This window comes from Fulmarus glacialis, unplaced genomic scaffold, assembly GCF_000690835.1.
Source record: "Fulmarus glacialis isolate BGI_N327 unplaced genomic scaffold, ASM69083v1 scaffold43675, whole genome shotgun sequence".
In the NCBI taxonomy this organism is placed as follows: domain Eukaryota; kingdom Metazoa; phylum Chordata; class Aves; order Procellariiformes; family Procellariidae; genus Fulmarus; species Fulmarus glacialis.
Window position 1 is genome coordinate 6,907 of NW_009215781.1, and position 25,695 is coordinate 32,601.

General features: G+C 35.7%; 1 protein-coding gene across 1 annotated transcript in view; it reads left to right on the forward strand.

The window, feature by feature from the left end:
* LOC104077722 (DENN domain-containing protein 1B) overlaps positions 1-25,695 on the forward strand; it is a gene marked incomplete at both ends in the record, with an annotated part of 45,446 nt that overhangs the window by 4,455 nt on the left and 15,296 nt on the right. The window contains 4 exons of the mRNA XM_009579047.1: positions 9,604-9,704; positions 15,421-15,466; positions 16,986-17,087; positions 25,000-25,125. Of these exons, the coding sequence (XP_009577342.1) occupies positions 9,604-9,704; positions 15,421-15,466; positions 16,986-17,087; positions 25,000-25,125 (375 nt within the window). The remainder of the gene's footprint in view (positions 1-9,603; positions 9,705-15,420; positions 15,467-16,985; positions 17,088-24,999; positions 25,126-25,695) is intronic.

Sequence of the window (25,695 nt, forward strand, 5' to 3'; positions counted from 1 at the left end):
TTTGTCTCAAACACCCGGCTGGCCCGTGTCTGACAGGAGCTTTCTCATCATCCTGTCAGTAATATGCTAACTAGAGTATCTTCTGTGGCCTACACTGGCAGGTGGAAAGGATGCTGCACTGTAAAGCAAATGTCTAAACGTTATCTCCATTTTGACCAGTATTTGTTTCAGGTAATACAAGTCTGGTGTGTCTGAGAGCATGGCGGTTAGAAAGTTCTGCTTTGTGCTAGCTGTAGGTTTCTTCGGTGATCCCTATAAAAACAAACGTATATGTCAATAAAAGATGCAAATTTTATTTTTTTCTTTTTGTGGTGAAGGAGCACTGAATATAAATTTACACACAAACATACGTTTGTGGAATCACTTTTACTGTTGCTTATATGCAAAGAGAGCTTTCTGCAGTTGCCCTCAGTTGCCATAGTGAGTTGGACTGAGCGGTGGCTTCATGTTCCTTGCCTTGTTAGTCTTGTTCAGGTACGGTCACACTACCCATGGTCGCTCAGGCACTGGGAAAACGCGGAGGCTCCTTGGAGAATGTAATACCAGCCGCTAGAGAAGGTGAAACACCCCTTACTCTAAACACGTTGTCTTTGTGAATCGCTTCGCTCCTCCTGCATCTGACCCTACATCCAAGATTCTTGAGGTTATTCAGAAATCCATATGTCCCAAAGCAGTAATATCGTTCAACTGAATCAGAAAACAACTGTGGTGGTTGTCTGTTTCTCTCACTTCACTTAAATCTCTCTGTGGTTTACATGTTGGAGATTCATGGATATGGTTGAAAAAACTGCCAAGCAGCGCTTTGTGACTAGGCCAGATCGCAGGGATGTGGTTTTGGAGCACAGTGCACGTTAGTGTGGAGCCTGGAAAGGCAGAAAGCTCCTCTTTTGTATTTTTATGTTTCCGAGTTCAAAGCTGGCTATTTATGGAGTTACGTCTCTGGTGCAAACTAAGGATCCAAGACAGTGGAACAATTGGCTCTATACAGGCCTTCCATGTTGGAGGAAATAGTGGCATTGGGAGCTGTCATACGTCAGCTGTTAGTGACGTCCTCACATTGCCTTATGCTAGGGTGATGCTCCCAGTTCTGATTAAACGATTATTTTAATTGTGCACTGTAATGCAGTCACAGTTTTATCTAAAAATGTATTTATGAAGTGTATAGCAGATCCATTGTAAATAATACTGTTCCAATAATTAAAAAAATCATATATTTAAAATTTAATTCCTATCTCAAATTCCTGTGACATAGTACTTAGTGGGTGGAAATGTGCAAGGACTAAATGTAGTTCTTGGAAAACAAGAAATGGATAGGAATGTATCATTAACTTGCAAGGCAGAACAGATATTCCGCTGATACTCACTGAGCTCCCAGAAGCATAATTAGAATTCATTTTGGAATATTAGGTCAATTAGACCATTTGATCTGGGAGTAGATGAGGAGTGGTGTTTAATTTTTTTTTTTTTTTTTTAATAGTTCAGGTGTAAGCAGTCTAAGATAAACTGGGCAGAGATGCATGCTGTGGGCGCAGTTAAGGTCCCATGGGGACACCCATAGGGAGTGTACTTCAAGCAATGAAGCTGTGGGATGTCAATATGGAATCAAAATGTGGTTAGGAAATACAGCCAGACCTGGAAAGCTCTTCCAGTCTTGAAGTTTAGAATAGTTTTCCCATTGCCAGAGCATAATATTAGGAGAAATAATTGTGAAAGAATTTGTGAAAAGAAATTGAAATGTGTGGTCAGCAAATGATTAAAATTATTTTTCTTTTAATGGGGGAGGGGAACAATAAAAAGTTGCAGATTGCTATCACCTGCCATCTATGTAAAACATGAAGAACTGTATCAATGGGTTTTATTTAAAAAAAACCCAAAACCCCAAACAAATAAAAAACCACACTGTAAAAGAAAAGCATGTAGACAAAGACAGATCTACAAATTCATTTCAAAATTAAATTTCTTTTTCCAATTCATATAATCTTTGGCAATTCAGTACAAACTGCCAGAACAAAATGCTGTGTAGAGCCAGGTGCTGCTGTGGGCTCATGCAATCTAAGAGAAACCTGTAAGTACCAAGTCCTTTGTGGTTGGGCTGTGTGAGAACTGAAAGTGAAAGAGTCCGTATTCTGTTGACCAGAACTGTCTCACCCCCTAAAAAAAGTATCACTGAAGTCGTTGGTGGTCATGTGAAGCATAAGATGTGAAGATGAGTTACTGAAGGGTGTGTGAGTGTAACACCAGCTCTGTGCTCTGGTGTGCCATTATGGCAAGATTTCCCCTTTTTCACGGTCACTGCTGCTTTATCACTCTTTTTTTCCAAAATTCACCAATGATGAGATGAACTATAACATAGTCAGTGGTTATCTCTACTCTCGCTCGCAGTAAATAAGTTGTCTGTCATCTATTCGCAAGGAAGCTGTTCCCTGCTGCTTCTTAATTAGTGTATGGCAGAAGAACATACCATGGAGTTGCTCTGGGGGAGGAAATGTTAATAAAAATTATTTTCCTGGAAACTCTCCTTTCAGAAGCGAGAAACATTTGCAGAACTCCCTTGTTTTATGGGAGGGGAGCTCTTCCTCCATGAGACAGGTCATAAAATAAAGGAGGGAGGAAAAGGGGAGTCAGGAGATGGTCAGAGAAAGAGACAAGAAGGTGTCTGTCGTGTTCTGTGTTTTTGCGAGAGAGGAAGAGATAGAGAACTTAGGAAATAAATGAATGTCAAAATGAGAATAAACAAATTATCAAGAATAGATGGAGATGAAATGAAGAAATATGAGGAAACTGAAATTATTGAACAGATGATATAAAGAAGCATAATTAGTTTATTATAGGATAAACAAATATCAGAAGAGACCTGTTAATTGACCTTAATCTGTAATGTGTTTGGGACAAAAGCTGATGATTAACTTCCAGCAGTTTCATTTTCAACCTATGAAAAATACTAAAACCTTTGTGGGATGAAGAAATTGAGTAACTGAATCAAGTTACGTGGCTTTTTCTATGCCGCCCACACCTACTTTGTATATAGATACATCTGATTATCTATAGAAGTGCGTATACGTCCTTAGTACAGGCACAGCATGCCAGTGGTATTCCTTGTTGAGTGCTCACCTGTCTACTACCCCTTCAATTTTATTTTCTGCTCAGCTTCCATTGTTGGGAAACGTGACACTCCTGGAGCCATCGGCAAGGAACAAACCGTGTCTGCAGCTTCCAAACTAATGCGCAGGAATGATGCCATAAGGCTGCTCTGTGAATCAAGAATTGCAGGAAAAGAATGAAATTGATTGTATATGAAGTGCTGTCAAATTCATGAGTAACACTCTTCTCTTCCTTTTCCTTCTCCCAGAAATAATGGTAAAAGGAAGTGAATAATACTAAAAAAAACCAACCACCACCAAAAAAAAAAACAAACCCAAAACACCAAACCAAACAAAAACCAAACAAACCCAGGAGACAATAAGTTTTTTTTATATTAGTGTTTTCTTTTTCACATTTAATTTTTACTGTGGAAAAAGTTAAAATTTTCATCTGTGGACTGGAAATATATTTCCCTTTCCCTCTCTCCCTTCTGTGAGAGAGAGGAGAGCTGGGGGTCCCATCTTGCCAACAGGAGGAAAATGCATTATGGCTCATTTAAGGTCCTCCCTCTTTTTCTTCTTAAAGATTATGGCGATGGCAGATGGGAAACGATTAGCCAGGAGCTAAATAAAGGAAATGCCTAAGAAGTGGCTTTGGATATCGTGGCTTGGACAGTATATTCCGTTCTCTTTTGTTGCTAAATTTCTTTTCATCCGTGACTTCTGACTTCTCACCAATGCCAGGAGAATGGACTAAGTTTATGATTTAGTCTAACTGTTTATTCTTTAGAGTTCTTTAGAGCTGGGAAGGGATTTATGCTCTGTTGTAAACTGGCAAAAGCAAGGGCTCCCTTCCCACTTTTACTCCCCAGCAGTCTTCCCCCCCCCATTCAAGAAATGGATGGGAAGGTAGGTCTTAGCAACTGTTAAGTACCTGTTATGGGTTTGGGGCCTGATCTCATTCCTGATCAAACACGATTTAGATATGGATGCCCTTCTAACAAAGCTAGTAGTCTTAGGAGTTGTAATAATGTAGAGGAGAGACTTCTTTTCACCTGTACGACCATTCCTCTTTCAGGAAGCGGATAGTGGTTTCTCAGTAATTCTCGTGAACTGGGAGTACTGAGGTGACAGCAATAAGAGTTGGTCCAGGTTGATGGTAGCTACCGGAATTGTGATAAAATGGTGACCCATCCCTTACAATCTATTGCTATAGGTGTTTATAAGTAGATGAGATAACTAAACAGAATCTTTGGCATCTTTCAACATATGTGTGGTCAAGGCAGTGGGAGGGAAGCAGTTTTTTGGCCCAATGGGACTGTGAGGGGGGAGGGAGAGAGCACACCAGTACCCATTTCTGGACATGGTGTTGACAGAGATTGACAGTGTTTGAGGGTTTTTCAGGAAATGGTTTAATCACAGTAGTTCTTTAGTTGCTTACAGTAGATTTTGAAAGGTTGTGCGGTATCACAGGTTAATTTTACTTTAGCATTTTGTCTAACTTCTGTTGCTGCTTTTGGCTTTCTGACAAGATTCTGCTAATCAGTTTCTGTCTTTCTAGTTTGTGCGTTGCGATGTGTGCAAATCTTGCCACCTATGCTCTGCCTCTCTTTTTACCTTTGGTTATAGAAAAGGCTTTGAAGAAAATAATTTATATAGATAGAAAGTAACTGTCAGGTAAGTTTTGTGTGGATACAGAATAATTATTTTCATGTTACTCATTGAAATTATGTGAATAATAGGTATCAAATAAGCATCATGTGTGAGTCTGCAGAAAATCTTTCAGCCAATGGCTCTAGACATGTTGCAATGTTCTAGCAAAAACTAAAATTAGGAAGAGGAAAAAGAAAAAGAAAAAAAAAAAAAAAAGGGAAAGGACCGGTCCCTTTGAAATCCAGAGTAGAGAGGTTCATTGGTAGACATGAGCATTGGGGTAGCAGATACACACATCAGAATTACTGCATCCATGTGAGGGATAGCGAGGAGCTGCACTCTTCATGTTACCAGGAGCCAGGTGAACCTGCTTTGATCAAGTCTTGAACTAAAACTTTTCCTGACTGTTCCTGTTCAGCAGTGCATAGATTTTGAACAACAGTCTTCCCAAGTGGCTGCTTATTGCCATGAGGTGAAAGTAACTCATCATTCTCTAGAATTTGTGCATTATTTCAGTATTGCAGGGATTTGGTAGTAATCAGTTTACTGTCACCCAATAATGAATTTTGCTAACAAACTTTGTAATGTGGTCTCCCACTGTTTGGAGAGACTGTATTATCGCCAGGCACATAGTTTGAGCATTTTTTGGTTTTTGTTTTTTTTTTTTCAGGAGACAAAGATAAAATTATTATACCAGAATCACTACAAAACTCTGGAGAAAACACCACATACTTCTCTTGCAGGGTGATGAAAGCTTATATGGTGATGCTGGCTGCAGTGTCTTATCAGAAGAGATCAGAAACAGACAGAAACTTTCACTTGTACTCAGTAATGTTAGTTACTGATGGAATGGGACAGGAAACGTCTTTTCATGTCCAGTGCAAATGCTAGGGATTTCAAATTAAATTTGTCTATTAATTAGAGGGTTGAACATTGAAATTTTTTGTTAAAAGTTGTTTTTTAACTAGTTCAGGTCAATTGACTCATGTTGTTTATGTAATTTAAAACCACATTATTTAAACCAATTTTAAAACCATAATTAGATTTTTTTTTTTAAAATAAAAGTTGTTTAAACTAGAAGACATTCTTTGAAATGGAGAAAAACAGTCTAAAAAATCAAATTTGTCAGAAGCGGAAATATTCAAAGTTCTGTTCAATATTGACAAATGGGTTTCAACAGACAAAAACTTCACTTAAAAGCTGCCCACCCATTTTATTATGGATAGAAACACAACTCTGGTAGGTCTTTTCCAGTGCAGTGGACTATAGGATGATGTCTCAACATCATTTGCTGCCTCAAAACATGTAATAAACTATCAGATCTGCAGTGACTAGGTTCTGCAGCACTGTTCTGCTTAATTTAAGATTTTTTAGCAAAGTGCAGAGTTGAACTGATATATTTGTGTGTATATATAAATATATAGCAAATTTTATTGGACAGATGCTTTCACCTTATATATACAAGCTTATCTATAAAGCAGATCATAGCTCACAGTTGATGTAATCTCCAATTGTCGCTGGCAAAACAGGTAAGGTTGTACACAGCCTTGAAGATGACTTCAAGATAATTTAGGATAACGACTACCTGTCTTGAAAAAGAGATTTTTCTGATCTATGGTATTTCTCTTCTTACAAATTTTTTTAAAAGGTGGCTCTTGATAATTCCCTTTGGAATAGATAGCAATCAACAGACAGGCTCCATACGAATGCCTTTTTCCCTAAATAGCATGAAGAATTGTTTTCTGCAAAAGATCTCACCACTTGGTCAAGCAACAGATGCTCATTTCTGCACCTAGGAGCTTGTGCTGCGCTCTCTGCCTTACCATCTCCTCCTAAACTGCCGGGGCTCTGCCTGGCTCCGCTCCCAAGCGCTATCAGACACCCTTCCAAATCCAGTGTCGCCTTTACAGACCTCTGTGTTCTGATGTAAGCAGTCGGGCTCTACCTGGTCCCTGAATGCTTTTCCGATCTCTTGAACTGTCTGTTTACTTAAGACATGCAGCATTATTCCAAGATTTGCAGTAGTCCCCATTCTATTTAGAAGAGTGAATATGTCAGTTAAAGAGGTAAGTTATTTAAATAGCTAATGCATTTGAGAAATGCAGTCACTGTTGAAACAGTAAAAAAGGCAAAAAGAGAATTTGCCAGGAAGTGTGCAATTTTTAATATGAAATCCATGATTATCTTATCAGTATTTGCTTAAAGGCAGAGTTGGCACAGTATTAAAATGTCACACAGTTTGAAGAGCAGCAGAATCCCATAGCTGCTTGTATTACAGGCTGTATACAACAGAAAACTATAAAACATATTCATGCCGTACTAAAATGTTTGGAAACCTCCTGCAGCAGCATAGATGGAAATGTTTAAATAAGACGTTACATTAAGATGTCATTAAATAGAAAAGCAAGGAACAGTACAGCAAACCCCTGATGTGTAAGTAATCAAATCTTTACCATTCATGCTAAAATTTAGTAGATTTTTTTAATTACAAATGTTAAATAGGTGCCAGTCTGACTGCCACACCAAAATATAGATTGTAAAACAAGAGAGTTAATAAAACTTCAAATGTTTTTAAGGAATTATCCACTTCCTCTGTTCAAGTGAGAACTAAAATGTAATGCAGACATATACGTAAGATAGGAAAATATTTCTTCATGCAAATCGTATAGTCATCTTAATTCATAATTTAAGAATGCCTATTAAGAGGAGGAGGAGAAGGCTGTATACATTGGGGGATATCCTGTATAACTGTATGCTCAGCTTTATTTCAGTCTGTGATTGAAATATATGAAATGCTAATTTTTATATAGGTGGTTGTGGTTTGAAATTTATATATATGTACAATAGTATGTGGACATATTAATTAGTAATTCCATATCCATTTTGAGTAAAAGAGCAAAAACCATGATACTCAGCTTGACTGTGCTATCAGTAGTGTTAGTTAAACTACAGAGAGAGATAATGGGGAAATAAAACTCATAAATCCTACTGTATAGAAGAGGGATAAGATACTAATTTATTTTTTCCCCCAAATCAATTAATTCTTAGTAACAACACAGTAATTATTAAAATAGCCATTATTATAAGTCTAAAATGAGAGTAATTGCAGAGGTTTCATGTAAAGCTAAGAAACGAGATGTTAATCTGGAACGAAGAGTTTAAATACGGAATTATGATATACTTGGCTTTCTGTAGTGTAGCTGTCAGGCTCGGGCAGTTCGCTGGTCAATAGTGACATTCTGTGTGTCAGTGAACAGACTCTCCTGATACCTTAACCTGCAGTTCACACATTACTGAAGCTCCAACTGTCGAACATTCAAGTCCCTTGGTACTACTGCAGCTTCCAGACTCTCCTGACTGGCTCATGTTTCATTCTTTGGCAATTTGCCCTAATGATATCCCTCAGGAGCTTTCAGACCCTCTTCTTTTCCATATTTAATCATGTTATATTAATCTGAGTGCTGAGCAAACTATGCTGCACAAATTGTAATTGTCCGTGATTTCTGCTGTGATGGTCTTACAATTATTTTCTTTCATTTTTAGTGTAAAAATACATGTACAAAATTGCAGTATAATTTTTATTTACAAGTCTAAGTGTCCAAGACAGCCAGGGTGTGAAAGCTTTAACTGCTGATCTGTTCCACAAAGAGGTTTTTTTCCTGTACAATCCATAATGTTTTAGCACTTGCTGTATGGACAGGATTTACATTTTATCTTTAGCTCTTCGTTTTGTTACTGTAAAAGTACACATCTAATAAACAGCACTATTATCAAGTTAACCTCAGATAGTAATTTTGTTGCAATATAAAACATTAGGACAGTCTTTTTCCATGAGCTTCGTGTCTTCTACGTGCGGCATTCCCTTTTTAATTTTTTTTTTTCTTTATTTTATGAGGTTTGTAGTGTTTTATTTGCTGGATATAGGCTACCTCAGTTTGAACACAGTCTTGATGTTTTCTCATTCTGTTGTAGCTCTGTGGCTGCATAATAAAATAAATAAATTTGAGTGACTCCCTGATAGCAAAGTGGTATTTGATAGGTCAAATTTGAATTCTTTAGGTATTGCAGATTATTTTGTTCACTGAAGGAGTGAACTAGACCATGTTTCTAATCAATTCCATAGATATTTTTTTTTGGGGGGGTGGGTGGGTGTTTTTTTGTTAGTTTGCTTGTTTGTTTTAGAAAATCAAGTTTTGAATGGTAAGCAGATTGTAACACCACCTTTCTTGGTCAAGGAGTCCTTCATTTTCTGGTGATGCTAGTGCCAGACTTGCTAGTCTCTGCTTTGGGAAGGGAGTTTTGGAAAATTGTAATAAAGTTGCTTTGCTGTCACAGGGAATGTTCACTTCAGATTTTTTTAAAGGTAGTTTGGAAATCAAGATAGTGACACAAATAGAAATTAATCCTGCTCCTGAGTTTAATGCTCTTCTGCGGCTTCATGCAGGTTCAGATCAATTCCAGTTGTTCCAAATAGCAGAAATGTGTACTAAAAGACTCCCATGAGTCTGTCCCGCTCAACGGAGCTGAGTGCAGCTGGGATGCGCTCGAGTTCTGTGTGTTCGTGGCAGTACCCATGTGTGATAAACGTCAAGTAGTGCATGTTTATTTTCTTTTTTTCAAGGAAATAGCTGAGCAGGGCTAACTTTTAATTGACTTGTTAGTCTGACTTCTTGCAAATGTTGTACTTTTATACGTATATCAGAGTTCTTCATAGATGTGTTTAAGCAATTAAAAGTAATTAAAAAATGCTATAATAGGTGGTTTGGGGAGGTTAAGATTCTTACATGTCTAAAAATTAATTTAAGACTTTGTATTTTCTTTTTATTCATATTTTTTGTTGCCAATTCTGTGTGTGTATTTTTATTTTTAGTTAACTGCTTGTGTTCATGCGTCAGCTGCATTGTTATATCCAATGTATTGGCAACACATTTACATCCCAGTGCTTCCTCCACATCTTCTGGACTACTGCTGGTAAGACAGCTAACCTATTATCGCCATTTCTGAGATTCTTACCTGTCTTGTAATTCTAAGTAACTGATGAAAACACTAAGTATTTATGTGACTAAATATACAGGATTCAGTTTATGAAAGCACTTAAGCCAATGCTTAAATGATGACTTGAATAGAGATATTTCAGCATGCCTGTACATGGTGTTTGAATTGGTACCTTGAGTTACAGTGCTGATTACTATCAATGCAGCATTTAGAATCATGTTTATAATAACTCTTCCTGTTTTATTGTTAGAAAATGCATTAAGTAATTTAAATGCAGCTGTGTTACCGTTTTCTTTTATTTGGCATTTATTTTAACTTGACATAAATGATACTGATAGAAGCATTCAGAAAAAAACTGATCAGTTTTTCTGGAATCAAACATTAGTAGGCATCAATGTTTCCCTTAGGTCTGTACAATGATTTAATATTTGTATTTTAGACTCAGCCAGGTTCAGAATCCTATCCAACACCTTCCTGAAAGACCTTAAAATCTCCTTTTGGTACTTCCAAAATTTTCATTATAAGAATTCTGCTTCTCCTGACGTGTTTCTGTTCACATGACAAACTTCGTGGTTTTGGCAAATTTTTAAGTTGAACAAGAATGAGTCACTTTTTGAGTCACTTCTGATCCTTCAAGGGATGGTGTTTCCACATGCCTGTGTTTTAAGATTTCAGGCTAAGAAGAGATGTACTTTCTTTTATTCATGGTAGTGCCAGAGATACCAGATGAGAGTTTCCATTAAAGCACCTAAACCAGGAGTATCCATCCCTGGAGACTTTCACTTTAACTAGACCCTATGGATCTGTGGTGGAAAAATGAACCATTTAAATCCATTTTAGAGATCAGGGTTTGTTTTTACATATAAAAACCGAGTCCAAGTCAGATGCCTATCAACATGAGTCTATGTTTCTGTTACTAATGTTTTTTTTCACAGAAATAAATTATGCTTGTATGTTTGCTGGACTTTGTTTTGTTTTTCTTCTGAAACCTATAAATATTGATGTTCCACTGAACTCCACCCGGTCTATTGAACTTCTTGTTTTCAAAGAAATTCTCATTACGTTTCCTTAAGTCTCTTTGATAGTTTTTCCTCAAGTTTACAATATTTGTCCATGGTATATCTTTTTCTGTGATAGTTCCTATACTTCATATGTATATTATTTATTGTTTTTAAAAAGAAATCAAATATTCTTTTCCCACTCCTCCCCTTACTTTCAACTATAGCTAAGCCTTTCATCTTTAATGATGATTTTCTTTTGAAGAAATTCTGTCCTAATTGTTTTTCCTCCTAGCTTTGATAAGTGCACTAAGATGGGGGGTAGAGCTTGGATGTATTTGTTTAGTTTTTGTATTACTTGAGCTTACCGCCGGAAGCTTTGTAATTTCTTCAGTATCATCCATTAATGCTGTTCTCAGAAGGTAGATCAACACCGTTACTCAAGCTGTACCCTGCAGAGTGCATTCTGAATACTGGAAGATTTTTTTATTTCCCCTCCTAAGCACAGATAATGTTTCCAGAAATAATAATGTTAGATTCTGTACACAGCTTCTTGTGATGATGATAATAGTTGAGATTCTAGGTCATTACGGCGTGACCTGAGAATTTTACTCATTAAAAAGAAGCATGGAGTTTCTTAAACTTGTAAAACTCATTTATATCCCTTTTTCTTTTTCACAGTACTACAATAGAGTGGGGGGAAAAAAGTTTCCCTTTTTTGGAGATGTTCAAATGGAAACATAAAGTTCATGAAAGGAAATGCACAATTGAGGAATTTACCACAGTAACTATAATTCTGACCTTTTAACTCAGATTTTCGTTTATTTACATTTCTCTGCTCATGTCTGGTTTGAATGGTTCTTTTGTGAGGCAGGTTAGAACAGTGTAATAAAACCACATAAAATACTTAGCTTTCCTCATGTTTTGGCATATTAAGAGTGAATAAATATTTTTCCTTATAGGTGTACGATATATCAAGTTAGAAAACCTTGGTGAATTTGTAAGGTCAAAGTTTATGCTAGGCCAGACCTAGTGTGCAGTCCAAGAGAGTTATGTCAATTTAAAATTCATAAAATAATTTTCTAATTCTTTTTTATATTTTTATTTTGATAGAGCAACGTTCTTTTTATAAAAGTGCCTTTTTTCCTTTTAGCTTAACATGCATTTTCATACCGACGAACTACATTGTCATTGCTTCACTTGGACTTTGTTGGGATGTTTCCCATGAACTCTCATTTTCTTAGGGTTGTTCTGAAATGGTATTCAAATAAATGAAGTAGGGGATTATCAGTTTGATAATTTTGTTCGTTCCAAGGGAGTAAGGCCATTTTTAAACAAAGATAAAATACATTTAAGTCTACTAGTTTAAATATAGGCCCTCATCCTGCAACTTTTCTTTGCATGTTAATCATCCAACGTATTTTGAGAGAAAGCCACAATTTTTTTTTATGATTTGGACTATATATCTTCAAAATTTCATAAAGATAAATGATATAATTCTGTGGGGGTTAGAGTTTGATAAATTGCATAAATTGCTCAGCTGGTACATTTTGTGGGCATGAAAAAAAAAAGGATCTTTGAGTAAAACAGATCTATATTAAAAAATTATTTAAATTCTTCCACTTGCCTTTTTATTCGAAAAGCCTTTAAGGTTCCATCAGGCAACCTGATATACAGACTGGTTTTAGACATAATGTTCTTGAAGTAGTCCAAACCCACCGGTACTGAGCATCAGTGTGGACTGCAATGCTGTCAGGATTGGTCAGGTTATGAGTACTTGCAAAGTCCAGCGTGTGAACATACGTATTTATTTACTTCAGGATGTTTTTCCCCCTACGTAGCTTATCTTGACCTTGAATTCCATTATGAGAACTCCAATGTGAGAATTTGAACAACCATCCAAAAAAGAAGAGATAATAAATTTCTTTTCTTAAAAGATAGAAAAATATTAAGCAGTGAAAGTAATTTTTGTTTTAGCTCTAGAGGAAGAAAACATAGCAGAGTTACTAAAAAATTTAATTTTCTGAATATTTTTTAAGACTTTATTTCTTTTCTACATTTAAGTAAGTAAAAAGATATTGTTGCACTCAGCCCAGTAGGTGGCTGGCTTTCAAGAAAGCTTTTACAAAAATTAATTTTGAGCATTGATATAGTAATTATATTTGAATAAAATTAATTTTTGTAAAGGAGAAAGCTAATTTAATCAAATTTCTGTGTAATTTCTTGGCAAACTAAGTCTGATAAAAGAATGTGTGACAGTTTTGTCTGTGGATGATAAAGCATCTGTTCTACTGATGCTCTGCTAAGAATATAATGCAATTAGAAAATTCAAGTTACAATTGCAACATGTCTTTTTATGAGATTTGGTCTCTTCTGAATTGGGATATACGCACGCCTGTTTTCGTGAGAATGGGACAATTATTTTCCAATTAACTTGCATGTTTTGCATAACATAGTAATTATTTTAGGCAATGATGCTGTAGATTAATAACATTTTTGGTAATAACATGCATAAGCAAGAGAGAAACTATATAGCAGCTCCCAATAGTATCATAGTAAGCAATTTCATGTACATATTACAAACCTCTGCTGTTAAGGCTTCAGAATCCAGCAGTAATAAAATTTGTTCTTTGCTGAAAATGATAAAATTGGCTTTCCATACCTGCAATTTTTATTTCATGCATTTTCAAGATGTGTTTGTCTAATTAGCTTTGTACCTTTATTCTGTTAACTTCTCAAAATTGAAATGATGTAGCTGTTGCTTTGTTCTATAGAAAAGAGCTACATGCTACCCTTTTTAATGACAGATTTATTACTGGAGCAAATCATCAGCTATTTTAAGTCAGTACAGGCCTTCTGGTGAAGCCGCTAGAACAGTGTCAGTGTACAAGAAACCAAGTGCGCATAAAATGCATACATGATATAGTGCTTGTTTTCACCGTAGTTTCTCCAGTTTGTGTTATTTGTAATGCTAAGATAACTCTGATGCAATGAACCTGACGATCTGTTTTGCTGTATATTCAGTTACGTGTCAGCCATAGTCATTCTCATTGGCTTGGTTAAATATGTTATGTAGTATAAAGCGTTCTTAGAATTAGAGAGTGTTTTAAAGCTGTCTGATTACTCACTGAATATAAATGCGTGTCTGCTCTGGAGGGACATCCATTTATGATTCCATGTTACTTGTGTTTAGTCCACAAAGGCATAAGGCCTTAGCCTGGATGAATTCGTCAGGAGGTACTAAAATTTTTCAGTGTTGGGCTAAGAAAAAGATGTGTGGGGAGTTAGGGGTCTCCATTTCCCCTTTTGGAAGCCCCATTGCCTAGAAAACTTAAGCCATGACAGTTTGCAGTCTCAGCAAACCTTTATTTTGATAGTATAAACATGACGAAAGCTTATTTTGGCGCCAGCCAGTCTGGGGTTTGGGTGGTTTTTTGTTTAGGTGGTGGGGTTTTTTTTTCCCTTCATCGATCCTCTCCCGTGGGACATTGTTAATGAGAGCAATGGGCTAATCTGTAGTGTGTACAGATTTTTCTAAAACTGGCTGCAGTCGCAGGCAGGTGAGAATTGCTACTCTTGCTCCCAGAGTTGGGACCAAATTGATGTGGCCACGTGAACTGATGCAGTGAAGCCTCTCCCCGCGCCTCAGGAAGTAAATCGCCAATCCGTTGGTGCCAGTAGCTCAGATCCATGATCAAATTAATACAATAGGAGAAATTATTTTATGTCAGCCATCTGTGTAACTTCATATAAGTCATCTTACCTTCCATTTATTTTTCAGAGATTATTTTTATTTAGTTTTTTTCTCTCTACTCCCTTAGTATTTCGTTTCCCACAGACTTGCTTAAACCAGCCTATCGATTGCTCACTTCTCTGGAGTGAATATTTTTAGTTATCTCGCAGTACCGAAAAGTGTGATGATCGTTAGATGTGTTTTCCCTTCAGCACTGCATACTGAGTATATTCTGTGTCAGATGTTGCTAGAACACATTCACTAGAGGAAGAAACAGAAGATTATAGGAAACCATGATAAATCAGCCTGACTAATTCAGTTTCTCGCTTGTGTGCTGCAGAAGGTCTCACTCCAGAGGCTTTGCGTGGATATTTGTTTTATTTTGAGAATATAGTTCCTTGTCTTATTCAAATTGGAAATGAGAAGTTTACTATCTTGAGTTAAAGAGGATATTATACAGCTTCTAAATGTCCACCAAGGAAGGGTTTCAGAAGCAGATTCGGAATCAAAACTGGCATTAATGATGTTTGTGTTGCAGTGCGGTGATGTTAACTGGTACCATATTCTCCAGAATGGTGTTTTAAAACCATTGTAGTTCTAGAGACACACCACTTTTGGAACATCTGCTAGGTTAGCTCTGCCATGCAGTAGGGCTGGTTATTGAAACTAGGTATGGCAAGCCGGTTAGCAAGCCTTACACATCTTCTTGCTCATACTTCTATAGTTAGGAACAGCGTCCTTTATTTTGTGGTCGTCTTTACTGCAGAGTAAAAAAAATAAAATAAAATTTCCCTTGTCTAATAAAAATTTCAGTAGCAACTGTGTAAATTTAATACAGGCTTAAACAGTGAATGTTAACTAGGGACTGTATGTGCCAAGATTTTAAGGTTTTTTGCTCCACAAATGTTGTAGTAGTTGGTACTTAAAACAGTAATTTGATCTTTTCCACTTTTTTCTTCAGTGCACCGATGCCTTATCTGATTGGTGTCCACTTAAGCTTAATAGAGGTAAGTTTACTATACGCTTCTGCGTACTGGTAGGCGTGAGGTGTGTGTGCCATAAATGATAAATTTAATGGAAATGCTTCAGAAAGGATCCCTGTTTTTTAGCATACAGAATTAGAAAATTTAGGCTTCAGATGCTTTACAAAGTGAAAAATATCCCTCTCTGAAATCTTACTTTTGAAGGGGTTTATGGAGACATGTAAGCTTTACATCATAATTTGTTTCTGTGTCTATTTAATAGCTCAATGGTAGCTTTTTTTTTTGCCTTTTTTAGTGGTTCAGCAACAGATTTTCCCAACAGTAAGAACAGTTAAAATTTATTTCGGAGTCGCCATCAACCAGAATTCAACATCATTCTGATTTCCCAGATAATTTATGTTCCTGTCCCTCTGAAAATCTGAGTCTAACATTCATTCCATAACATTCATAGCTATGAATTTAGAAATGAGTATTTTTTGCCAAAAACCAGGAGGTAGCCTTTTCAGATTTAAACATGCAACGAAACAATAGAAGTCACTGAAGCGGTAAGAAGTAGTTGGGTCATAAATAGCTTTGCCTCTTTCCATAATCATTTGATGACACCATTAAGCCTACATGTGTAGTCTGATTATCATGCAGAGTAGATAATTGATTTGGGAACTTTATTTGATTTACACTTCTGCTAAAGCAGTTTCTAAGGATCAATTCACGTTTGCTAAGCTGATGAGGTGGGTTCTCCCCCAGTTTGAGCCACTAGCGCTTTTGCGTTTCCAAAAAAGAGCCTTCTATCTTGTACACTTCTTAACTCTTCTGTTCTCTCAAATCAAAGTCTTATGATCTGCGTACATCGATTGTAATATCTTGACTAGGATCTTTCTCCTTATTCCATCAGAAAATAATGGAACAGAAAGGCTTGCTCTGAAAAAGAAGTTACTCAATTCCTTCTGGAATTATTTTCTGGACTGCACTGTTATGTATTATTGTAGGACCATATAGAAAAGAGTATAATTTTTTTCCTGAAAGGAACAAATTGTTTCATTCTTAGCTGCTAGTCAAGTCCATTGATGAAAGATTGTTTCATCCATTCTTCTGTAATACTAGTAGACATCACATGCCTGGGACTTACATAAATCTGCAAATAATTACTTAGTTTTCTCTGGTTTTCATCTGATTATATGATTAACATCCTATCTTTCACAAATATGAGAGAATGAAACGTTGTTATAAGATATGTATAGTTCCAATGTATTTAACTGTGTTTTGTGTAAATCTTGGTTTTCAAGAATTCATTTCTTGAATATGCTTGTATTTCAGAGATTATTAATATAACCTTACTGTTTAATGAAGAGGAAGTGTTTTTAAAAGCTACTTTGAATCCTGTGTGTAATTCACAAATCCTATATCTAAAGCTCAAAATGCTGTCTTTGCCATTATTGTCCTTTGTAAAATCATCATTTCTAATCTAGCGCATTATAATAAAAATGTACTTCAGGAGGATGCCATAGTAAAATACTTTTCCACTATTTTTTTTTCCTTGTAACAGAGAGTAAAAAATAGATCACTGGAGGATGTGGTTTTGCTAAATGTTGACACAAACACTCTAGAAACCCCTTTTAATGACCTGAACAACCTACCTGGTGAAGTGGTGAGTCTTACAGATATTTCATTCTTTCTTATATAGATGCTTGAATTACTAGTAGTTATTTTTGCCTGGTTTTGCTAACTGCTATGAAAGGAATAAGGGGGTGAAAAGCACAAAGTGTAGACCCCCTATATTTGAGATTTTTACCTTTTTGACAGCTGAGGAGATGTTGAATGGAACATCATATTCCTTATTGTAAAAGTAGCATCATAATTACAAAGCTAGCTGCATTCATTAGGCATAGCTGCTTTAAACGCAAGAGTCTCTTCATCTCATCTTAATCATTATATTACAAAGTAGGCATTTCTGTCTGCCTTGTGGCATGTCTTGCAAAAGAACGAGTTTTTGAAGGCAAAAAGAAGAAGGGGGCCAATTATCGGCTTCTGCTTCCCTGCCACCTGCCAGCGCTTTCCTTTTAATTAATGATCTGATGGCACTGGTCAATATAATAAGAAATGCTTGTACAGTTGGGGTCAGAAAATTCAGGCTTTGATCTTCTTCAACTTTCTGAAACATTTATTTGTTTTCTCTAAATTATTTCAGTTTTATTTTAAGCTCTTCTATCCTGCTGAGGGCTGTGTGAATGAAAACCTATACTGTTTGTCATTTGCTTTGGCAGAGCAAAGACTGCTTACTTAGAATTCTATTTGTAAATTAAACTGCAAACCCAGTTTGTCATAAAAGACATCTGATCCTTTTGAAATGACGAAAACTGTCTTTTGTCTGTAAAGGATGATAAATTAAGTGCCAGTTCTATCTGGACTTTGATCTTGCAGAGGGTGTCCCCCCACCACCCTTTTTTTTTTTTTTTTCTTATTGCCTATAGGGGAACATATTCTGTATATCATTTTAAATAGTCACGAAATTCACTTACCTTGTTTTTCCCAATAGAGCTTTAAAAGAATATCATTGTGAAACCACTGTTTTGATTATTTAGTTATAGATGCTCAAGCTATCACAAATGGTTGTCAGCACAAAGAATTTTATATCAAAATGTGAAATCAAAGAGTTACATTTTCTGAAATTGTAAATCAGAAAAACAAACTGTCTTAATCAAAGTAAGGCGCTGTAGTGACATACTATGTCTTTTGTTTTTGTTGGTAATTTGTATATATTTGGTACAATAGAAATCAAATTCTTGATGATTATATTAATGTCAGTTCTGTTTGATTTTAATGATGTTAAAATCTAGACTTTTTAGAGATCATCTGGTCAGTCTTTCTTTTGACTCGTGCTATCAACTATAGTTCAGAAATGTAAAAGACTATATAAAAATTACTCTGATGTTTTGTGGTTTTACTTTAGTGTATGAAAAAGTATACACACACACACACACACACATATATATAGTAATTTTGACTGTACTCTATCGTTCAAGAGTATAACAAGTTAAGTAAAAAATTAGTCATTTTCTGGTGTGTCAGTAATTTTAACTGACCTTGCATTCAGTGAGTAAGGCTGAGGTTATAATGTCGTGAAGATAACATACCTCTTGTCAAATAATAGCTAGATGTAGAATTGAGAATGAGGCATCGTCTTCCATAAGATACTGGAGTTGTAGCTGGAGGTCCTTCGAACAGTAAAAATGGATATTTGTGCAACGAGAGGGATTCTCATATGTTTTACAGATGCATATCAAAATGGTCTCTAAATGAGTAGGCTAGCATGAAGAAAACAGGGATACAGATCTTCATACTTTTAGAAGTATATTCTCCCCCAGGATATATGCATGTTACTATTATTAATGTTAATGAAGGTTATCCAAGTGTACAGACTATACAGTAGACTTAAAATATTTCATTCCATATCTAATATAGAACAAAAGAGAACAACTCTGTTTTATGCAAAATATACTTGCAGAATTTGAGGATTTTATAATGAAGCTTTTAATTTGAATATTCCCATCTTTTCCTCTACTTCAATCTGTAAAGCACTTTAATTGAAACAATTAAATGGAAAACATATACAGTTACAGTTGGAAAAGCTGGAAACAAAAGGCACAGACAACGTCCATGTTTGGCTCATAAAATGACAAAATGCTTGTCTGTCTTTTGCATTCATGAGGGGCAGTGCAACTGCTAACATCTCGGTTAAAAAGTATAAGACATAGAAGCGTAGAGTTAAAATGGTAAGTTAGACTTAAAACATTAAAGCAAATGTCAAAGATACATATGTGAAGCAGTCTAACCTATGTAAATAAACCTCATAAGCATACATACAAAGGTAGTAGAACTTCTGATGAAAAAATATAATGAGTACCTCTGAAGGGTGTTAAAATAGAGTGAAGAACTGAAAATATAAAAGAAGCTCTAGCCTTGCTATCCCTTTCAAAAATTGATTCCAGGTTGGTTAACAGCCTAACAAAAGAAATGCAGTCTTTTCAGAGAGTTTTCTAAAACTGTTTCTTGTGTCCGAAGGAAATTGAGTAATTATTTTCTTGATCGATAAGCCTGATGATGTCCTCTCAGCATAGGTATTTAATAGTTTACCCCTGTATAAGAAATATGTCTATTAAAATGCTCTGATTGTGATTTTTTTCGTGATAAATTTAAGATTGAAAAAACATTATTATATGGCATTGTCTAATAAACTGTATAATAAATTAACTGAGATTTAAAGGCATTTTTAAATCATTCACTTAAGCATTTAAATTATAGTTACAGGCTAGATGACTTTCTGTGCATGTGAACTTTATTATTCTGTCAGACTGACCAGTGGTCTTGACTGTGCAAAGGTCAGTGGTCACAGTTGTCCTGAATTACCAGTCCTTTTTTCATGTGGACCCTCTGCTGCGTTGCATGCTGTAATCTTCTTAATGGCTTCATTCCAATATTCACACATAATATTTTAGATTTATTGACTGCTAGAAATACTACCATGCCAGTAGCAGTTCCGCTACTCCTAAGGTATTTAAAATTGGAAAAATAAATCAGTGCAAGACTTTCAGGAATCCTTTGTTTTCTTAGAGGGGGGAAAAAACCCTCTTTTTCCTCTCTCTGACAAGAACACTTGTTTTTAAATTTCATCATTTGACTGTGAATTTGTCTATTATTTTTTAATTTAAAAAAAAAAAAGAAACTAAGTAGCTGCTTCTGTGTGAGTAAATTTCCTAATACAATAATAATTAGATCATCACTTTAATAATGTAAGATGTTAGACAAAGAACATTTGTAATGTATATAAATTAGCATAGACCATAGACACAAATTTATAAACTTTGGGCCTGATCCTGCAATACCTGCTTGGAGTTAACTCTGACAAAAAGACTACTGCTTTGCTCAAATTTGAACACTTACAAAAAAACCTTGGAGAATTGAGGGCATCACGTTTAGCAACCAAGTCTTACTGACTTCTCCATAGACTAAGCAGAACTTTTATAAATATCATCTTCAGAAAACAATAGGCTTTATAGGTTTTTAGCATCTTCTGTGGTGGTTAAATGTTGTTAACCATAAAATCTACAGAGCTGTTGAAAGATGCATAGCCTTTGTAGTGTGTGGTGCCTACACACTATGATGCAATACAGAATCTAAATGGGTTTTTAGAGTTTTAGTTTTGAGATTCCTAAGGTCACAGGAATTTAGCACCGTAAATTGGGCATATGAACATTACTGTTCTAAAAGTAGCATTTGAGAAGTAGGCTGTAATTCACGTAGAAAATTAAACAGTTACTTTATAAAACAATTACTGGGAGTGCAAATTATTTCTGAAAATACAATGATTAATAGTATTATAAAGAAGTTATGGTCAACGTGTAACAGTGCAACTAAAAAGATTTTTTGTAAAATTTGAATATCGTAATTTATTATGTTTTCCCACCAGAAAATAGCCAAAAAATATTACTAATATATTTTAGAAACCCAGAGCAGTCAGCAGTGTTTGCGGTGTTATGATGCAACTATTTATTTTGAATAAACTCTTAGAGTTGAGATTCTGTTGAACCTTGGTACAGTTTTAGAAGCTAGAACATGAGATTGAAAAGTACAACTAGTTTTGAAAGCATTTGCATTTAAGTAGTTGTTTTCGTCTAAACGAGTATTTGTGATTAAATGCTGGAGGGCTGTCTGAGATGCCAAAATCCTGTGTGTGTAGGTAATATCAAATGTGTAGAAGCCCGTTCATTAACAATATTGATTTAAATCATATCAGATTCCATTTTGTTGTGAGGTTTTTGTTTTGTTTCTTCTCTCTGCCATCTTCTCTCTCTTTCTTTCTGTTGAGAGTGGGCTTACTTTTGTAGTGACATAATCTGATGGGGAACACAAAAAAATAATTTAAAGCATAACAACTGTGACTGATACTAGAGAAATACTTGGATATCTTTTTTTCAGAGATCTGGTAGTCATTGGGAACCCCAGTGCATGGTTCTGCATTTCTCGGGCAACAAACGTTTTGAGTATTTCTATATGTGCCTAAATTTATATGCGTGCTTAAGTTCTTGCAGGAGCAAAGGCTTTAATTAATAGTTACATCATTTTATTAATTTATTTTTTAACTTTATGTGCAGTTCTATTCTTCTACTTACGTGAATATTCAAGAGATATTAGTCATGCTTTGTTTTTGATCAGGTAGTTAGTTATATTTTAGGAATCTTAGGACATAGGGTGACTATTTTAAAAAATAATGCTTTTTTTTTTAATGACCAACACAATATTTTTCTACATTGTAGATACACTTACTTATATATGAAAAAAAAATCACGTACCAATCTCATGACTTTCTAAATCTCTGAAAAACTATTCTATTGATTTAAACCTTCCCAAAGCTCTCATTGCTCTTCATTGGTGGTGTTTAGCAGTCCAATGAAGTCACCTTCCTATGAGAAGCCGTTGCTAGGAGAAGATAAAACCAGTTTGCTTCTAGTGTAAATTAATAGTACCATTTCTGAAATGGATCACTAGTGTCTTCCAGAAATAAATTTTAACAGCATTCTAACCCCTGTGGTTTGTTTGCAGTTCCTTATTTTTGAAGTCTGTAAAAGGCTATTTCTGCTTAAGACATGGAAAGAAGGGGAGAAAAAAGTTTGGCATTCTTAATCATAGATAGATGGATTAAAGCGAGGAAAAGATTTTCATAAAGATGCTGCTCGGTATTTTCTTGACTTGGTGCCAGAACTGTGTATTTTCTTTGAAATTTTAAGAGCTATTAATGATGTCACCCAAAGGGGTCTCACAATTCCTTGGTTTTAGGTTCATGGATCTAAGCAATCACAATCCTGCTGTGTGCACCAAGTCCTTCTAAGTAGTTCAAAGCACCCAGTCTCTTATCTGTACCTACTGTATTGACTGTAATAACTACTTTATCACGCTATCTTTGGTTAAACTGTGGAACTGGGAGAATTTGCTGGCAACCTTGGGTTTGCCATCACTTGGTGATGGGATAAACCCTGAGAAAGCACTGTCCCTCTGCATGTGTTTGCTGACCTCAGCTTGAAGGAAACCTCGGCAGGTCTCAAGCACGCGTCAAGAGTGCTTCAGCCAGGACTCCGGTTGTGACGATTGAGAAGTCAGGGTTGTGGCCCACATTATTTCTGCAGGCTTTTTCTTAAGAGCACTGTACTCCTAGTGCTTCTGCAGAATAATCTAATAGAGCTCTTCCTGCCTTTTAGCATAGCCTCCTGAGAGAAGCAGAAGTTGGAGGAACTTTCTTTGAACACTGGCATAGTCTTTGAGGCTAGAACTCCCTCCAGGATGGCAGCACAAAAAACGTGCATCTGACTTACACATTTTTGTGCTGGAGAACCCGCCTTCAAACTGCCTGCCCATTGGGATGTTCTTAAGATTGTTGAACTAATAATGTACCAATACTGCAGTGAAGCTGGAGATTTGTTGCTTTCTATTGTTCTTTTTAACACGTTTTTGCCTAAAGCATCCTGTTTATCAATTCTTGTTAGGGTACATAGGGCCTGCCAGAACTGAGAAAATCAGAAAACACCGTTTTCCTTCACATCCCCCACTTCGTCCTATAATTCCTCTGCTCTACATCATCTTTACCCCTTTTTTCTCTAACCCTGTCTTACCGTCTGCCATTATTTCCCCAAACTCACAAGGTATAATTCAGAAGAATGTAATTTAAAAGAATGTAGAGAATTTTCTACCTTTTCACTCCCTTATATTTAGAAGATGTTTTGTCTTTTAAGGTTGACAATTCTTTTTTTGACCTCATGTTATTGCTTTTGTTTTAGTGAAACTGAGGTAACGTTGATGGGCACATTTCCCTTATACAAAGGACTACACATTTATTTCCCATGGAATTAAATAAACCTGATTTTTAATAACTTTAAAATAATCATACAGTACAGAACAAAAAAAAACAAAAACAAAACACAAAACCAAAACATGCATTTATTTTTTCAACCTTGAACTGCTTAACTGGTTTTTGTACTGAGACTTGTGCTTTTTTTTTTTCTTTTGAGGAAAAAACATAAATGAGCCTTGGTGTATACTTTCCATGGGCTAAACGAATCAGGCTCTAAACTTTTATCTAGATCTATGAAGCTTGGATATAAATTGAAAAGATCACAGCTATGGGGAAAAGACCTATACTGTAAAGGCCTTTCTGCATAGATTATGAACATCATAACTCAATAATTTTTTTTCAAAACTATAGTTATAATTGGACCCAATGGGGGTCTCTCTCTTTGATCAGATCACAGTAACTGTGACTTTACACTGGAAAATGTCACTACTGTGAAGGTTTATCACCTGTAGAGCTGGTCTTTTCTCTGATGCCATGTTCGGTTCTCATTAGCATTATTCAAAGTTTAGTTGTTAATTAGGCTGACACTTCAATTACAATCATCATCTACAAGAGCAGTCAGGACTGCTTGCATAAAGAAACAAAAAGATACTAATTCCTGCATATATTTCTATAAGAATGGTGATAGTTTTGGTGATAGTTTGTGTTTAGAATGTTCTGTTTAAAAAGTAACTCTAAATGTTATTTTGTATAGTTTTTAGTGACTTAAATATTGCTTTATTGGGGATATTGCAATACAAAGGGATGTAGAAACGTGTATTCAACATAATTGGAGTTGACTGACTTCTCCAGATATCCCTTATGTTGAAAATTAGGAGACTATAGACTATACCTGGGTGTAAGTCTACATATCTTTAAAGAATACTGTAATAATTCCATAATTATATGGTTTTTGTCCAAAGTATCTCCAAGTAAGTGTCATCTTAATTAATATTTCTAATTTTTTTTCCAATTCTGTATAATTGGTGATTGCTGTTTGCCAAGTAAAAAAAGACCTCCTTATACAAAAAAGTCAAGCACTAAAATAAGAATGCTCTTTTTTTTTTTTTTTTTTCTTTTTAAAACTACAGGTGCCTCATGAGTATTATTCTTATTTCTAGGACAATTCTAAAGACAGTGTATCACTGACTTTACACAAACTTTTCTCAACTATTTGACGGTGGTAGCAGCTACTCCCATGGTACATGAGAAATGATGTAAGATAGTAATTTGACTTAAAAAAATGAAAATCCCTAAAACTGAATAGTAAGTGACCATTAAAAGTCCTTAAAAATAAACCTTCTTAGTATAAATTAAAAAAATCCAACTGTCTTCATTCAAAACAAGTAGGTACATGTTATGATTAATAGAAAAAAATCTGCAGAAAAGTGGCTCACGTGCAGTTTACTGTAAAATAATTAAGCTTCTTTATGTCAAGAGGCCTTGGGAAAAAAAGAGAGCATAAACCAATTTGCGTTAGCACTCTACCATCATCCCCTGCTTTCATTTCAATTAACAGACCAGCAGGTGCTCTTTGCAGTTAAAAAGATAAGCTATCAAGGAGGAGGATGAATTTTTGGCTGACCTGTAGACACCAGGGTTTGCCTGCTGATTGGGTTCATACCTCGCTGTACCAATTTCTGAGGTGTTAATTTAACTGTTCCACTCTGTCATGCAGGTCTCGGCCTTGAAAAATAAACTGAAAAAGCAGTCTACAGCTACGGGTGATGGAGTAGCCAAGGCCTTTCTTCGGGCACAAGCAGCACTGTTTGGATCCTACAGAGATGCACTAAGATACAAACCAGTAAGGCTTCTTTACTACTTTTTTTTTTCCGTAATTTATAAGAGCACAGTCTCATTCTTTGCAAGGAAAATATGAAATGTTTTATCCCAGTCTGAAACATTTCAAAGAAAATGTTTTAAATCTTACTCTATGCTAAGGATACGTTAGCAATTTAGAAGACACTACCACCTCCTGACGGTGAGTTGTACTGAAAAATAAATACTCATCCAAAGTTAGCTATTTTCTTATTTGTATCACTTTTATGATTTATTTAGTATAAAATCAGGTTGTATTAATGAAGCTACTTACGCACAGCTCGCCTGGTTTAACGTGGTGAAGAGCTGAAGAGGCTGTGCCTTTCAGATGCCATAATTTTTCCACTCTACCAGTCCAAAGACTTTGCTGTGTTTGAGGCTTTTTATTTCCTAGCGGAAGCCAGATGTGAATCAAACATGCATCTCTTCTATTATACAGTTATCTTGATTCCCCTGAGAAGTTAGGAGAAATGAAAACCCATTTCATCCCATCAGAACTTCAGAATTTTGCTGGTACTCAGTAGATTAGTGTGTTACCGGCTTTCATCCTTTCTGG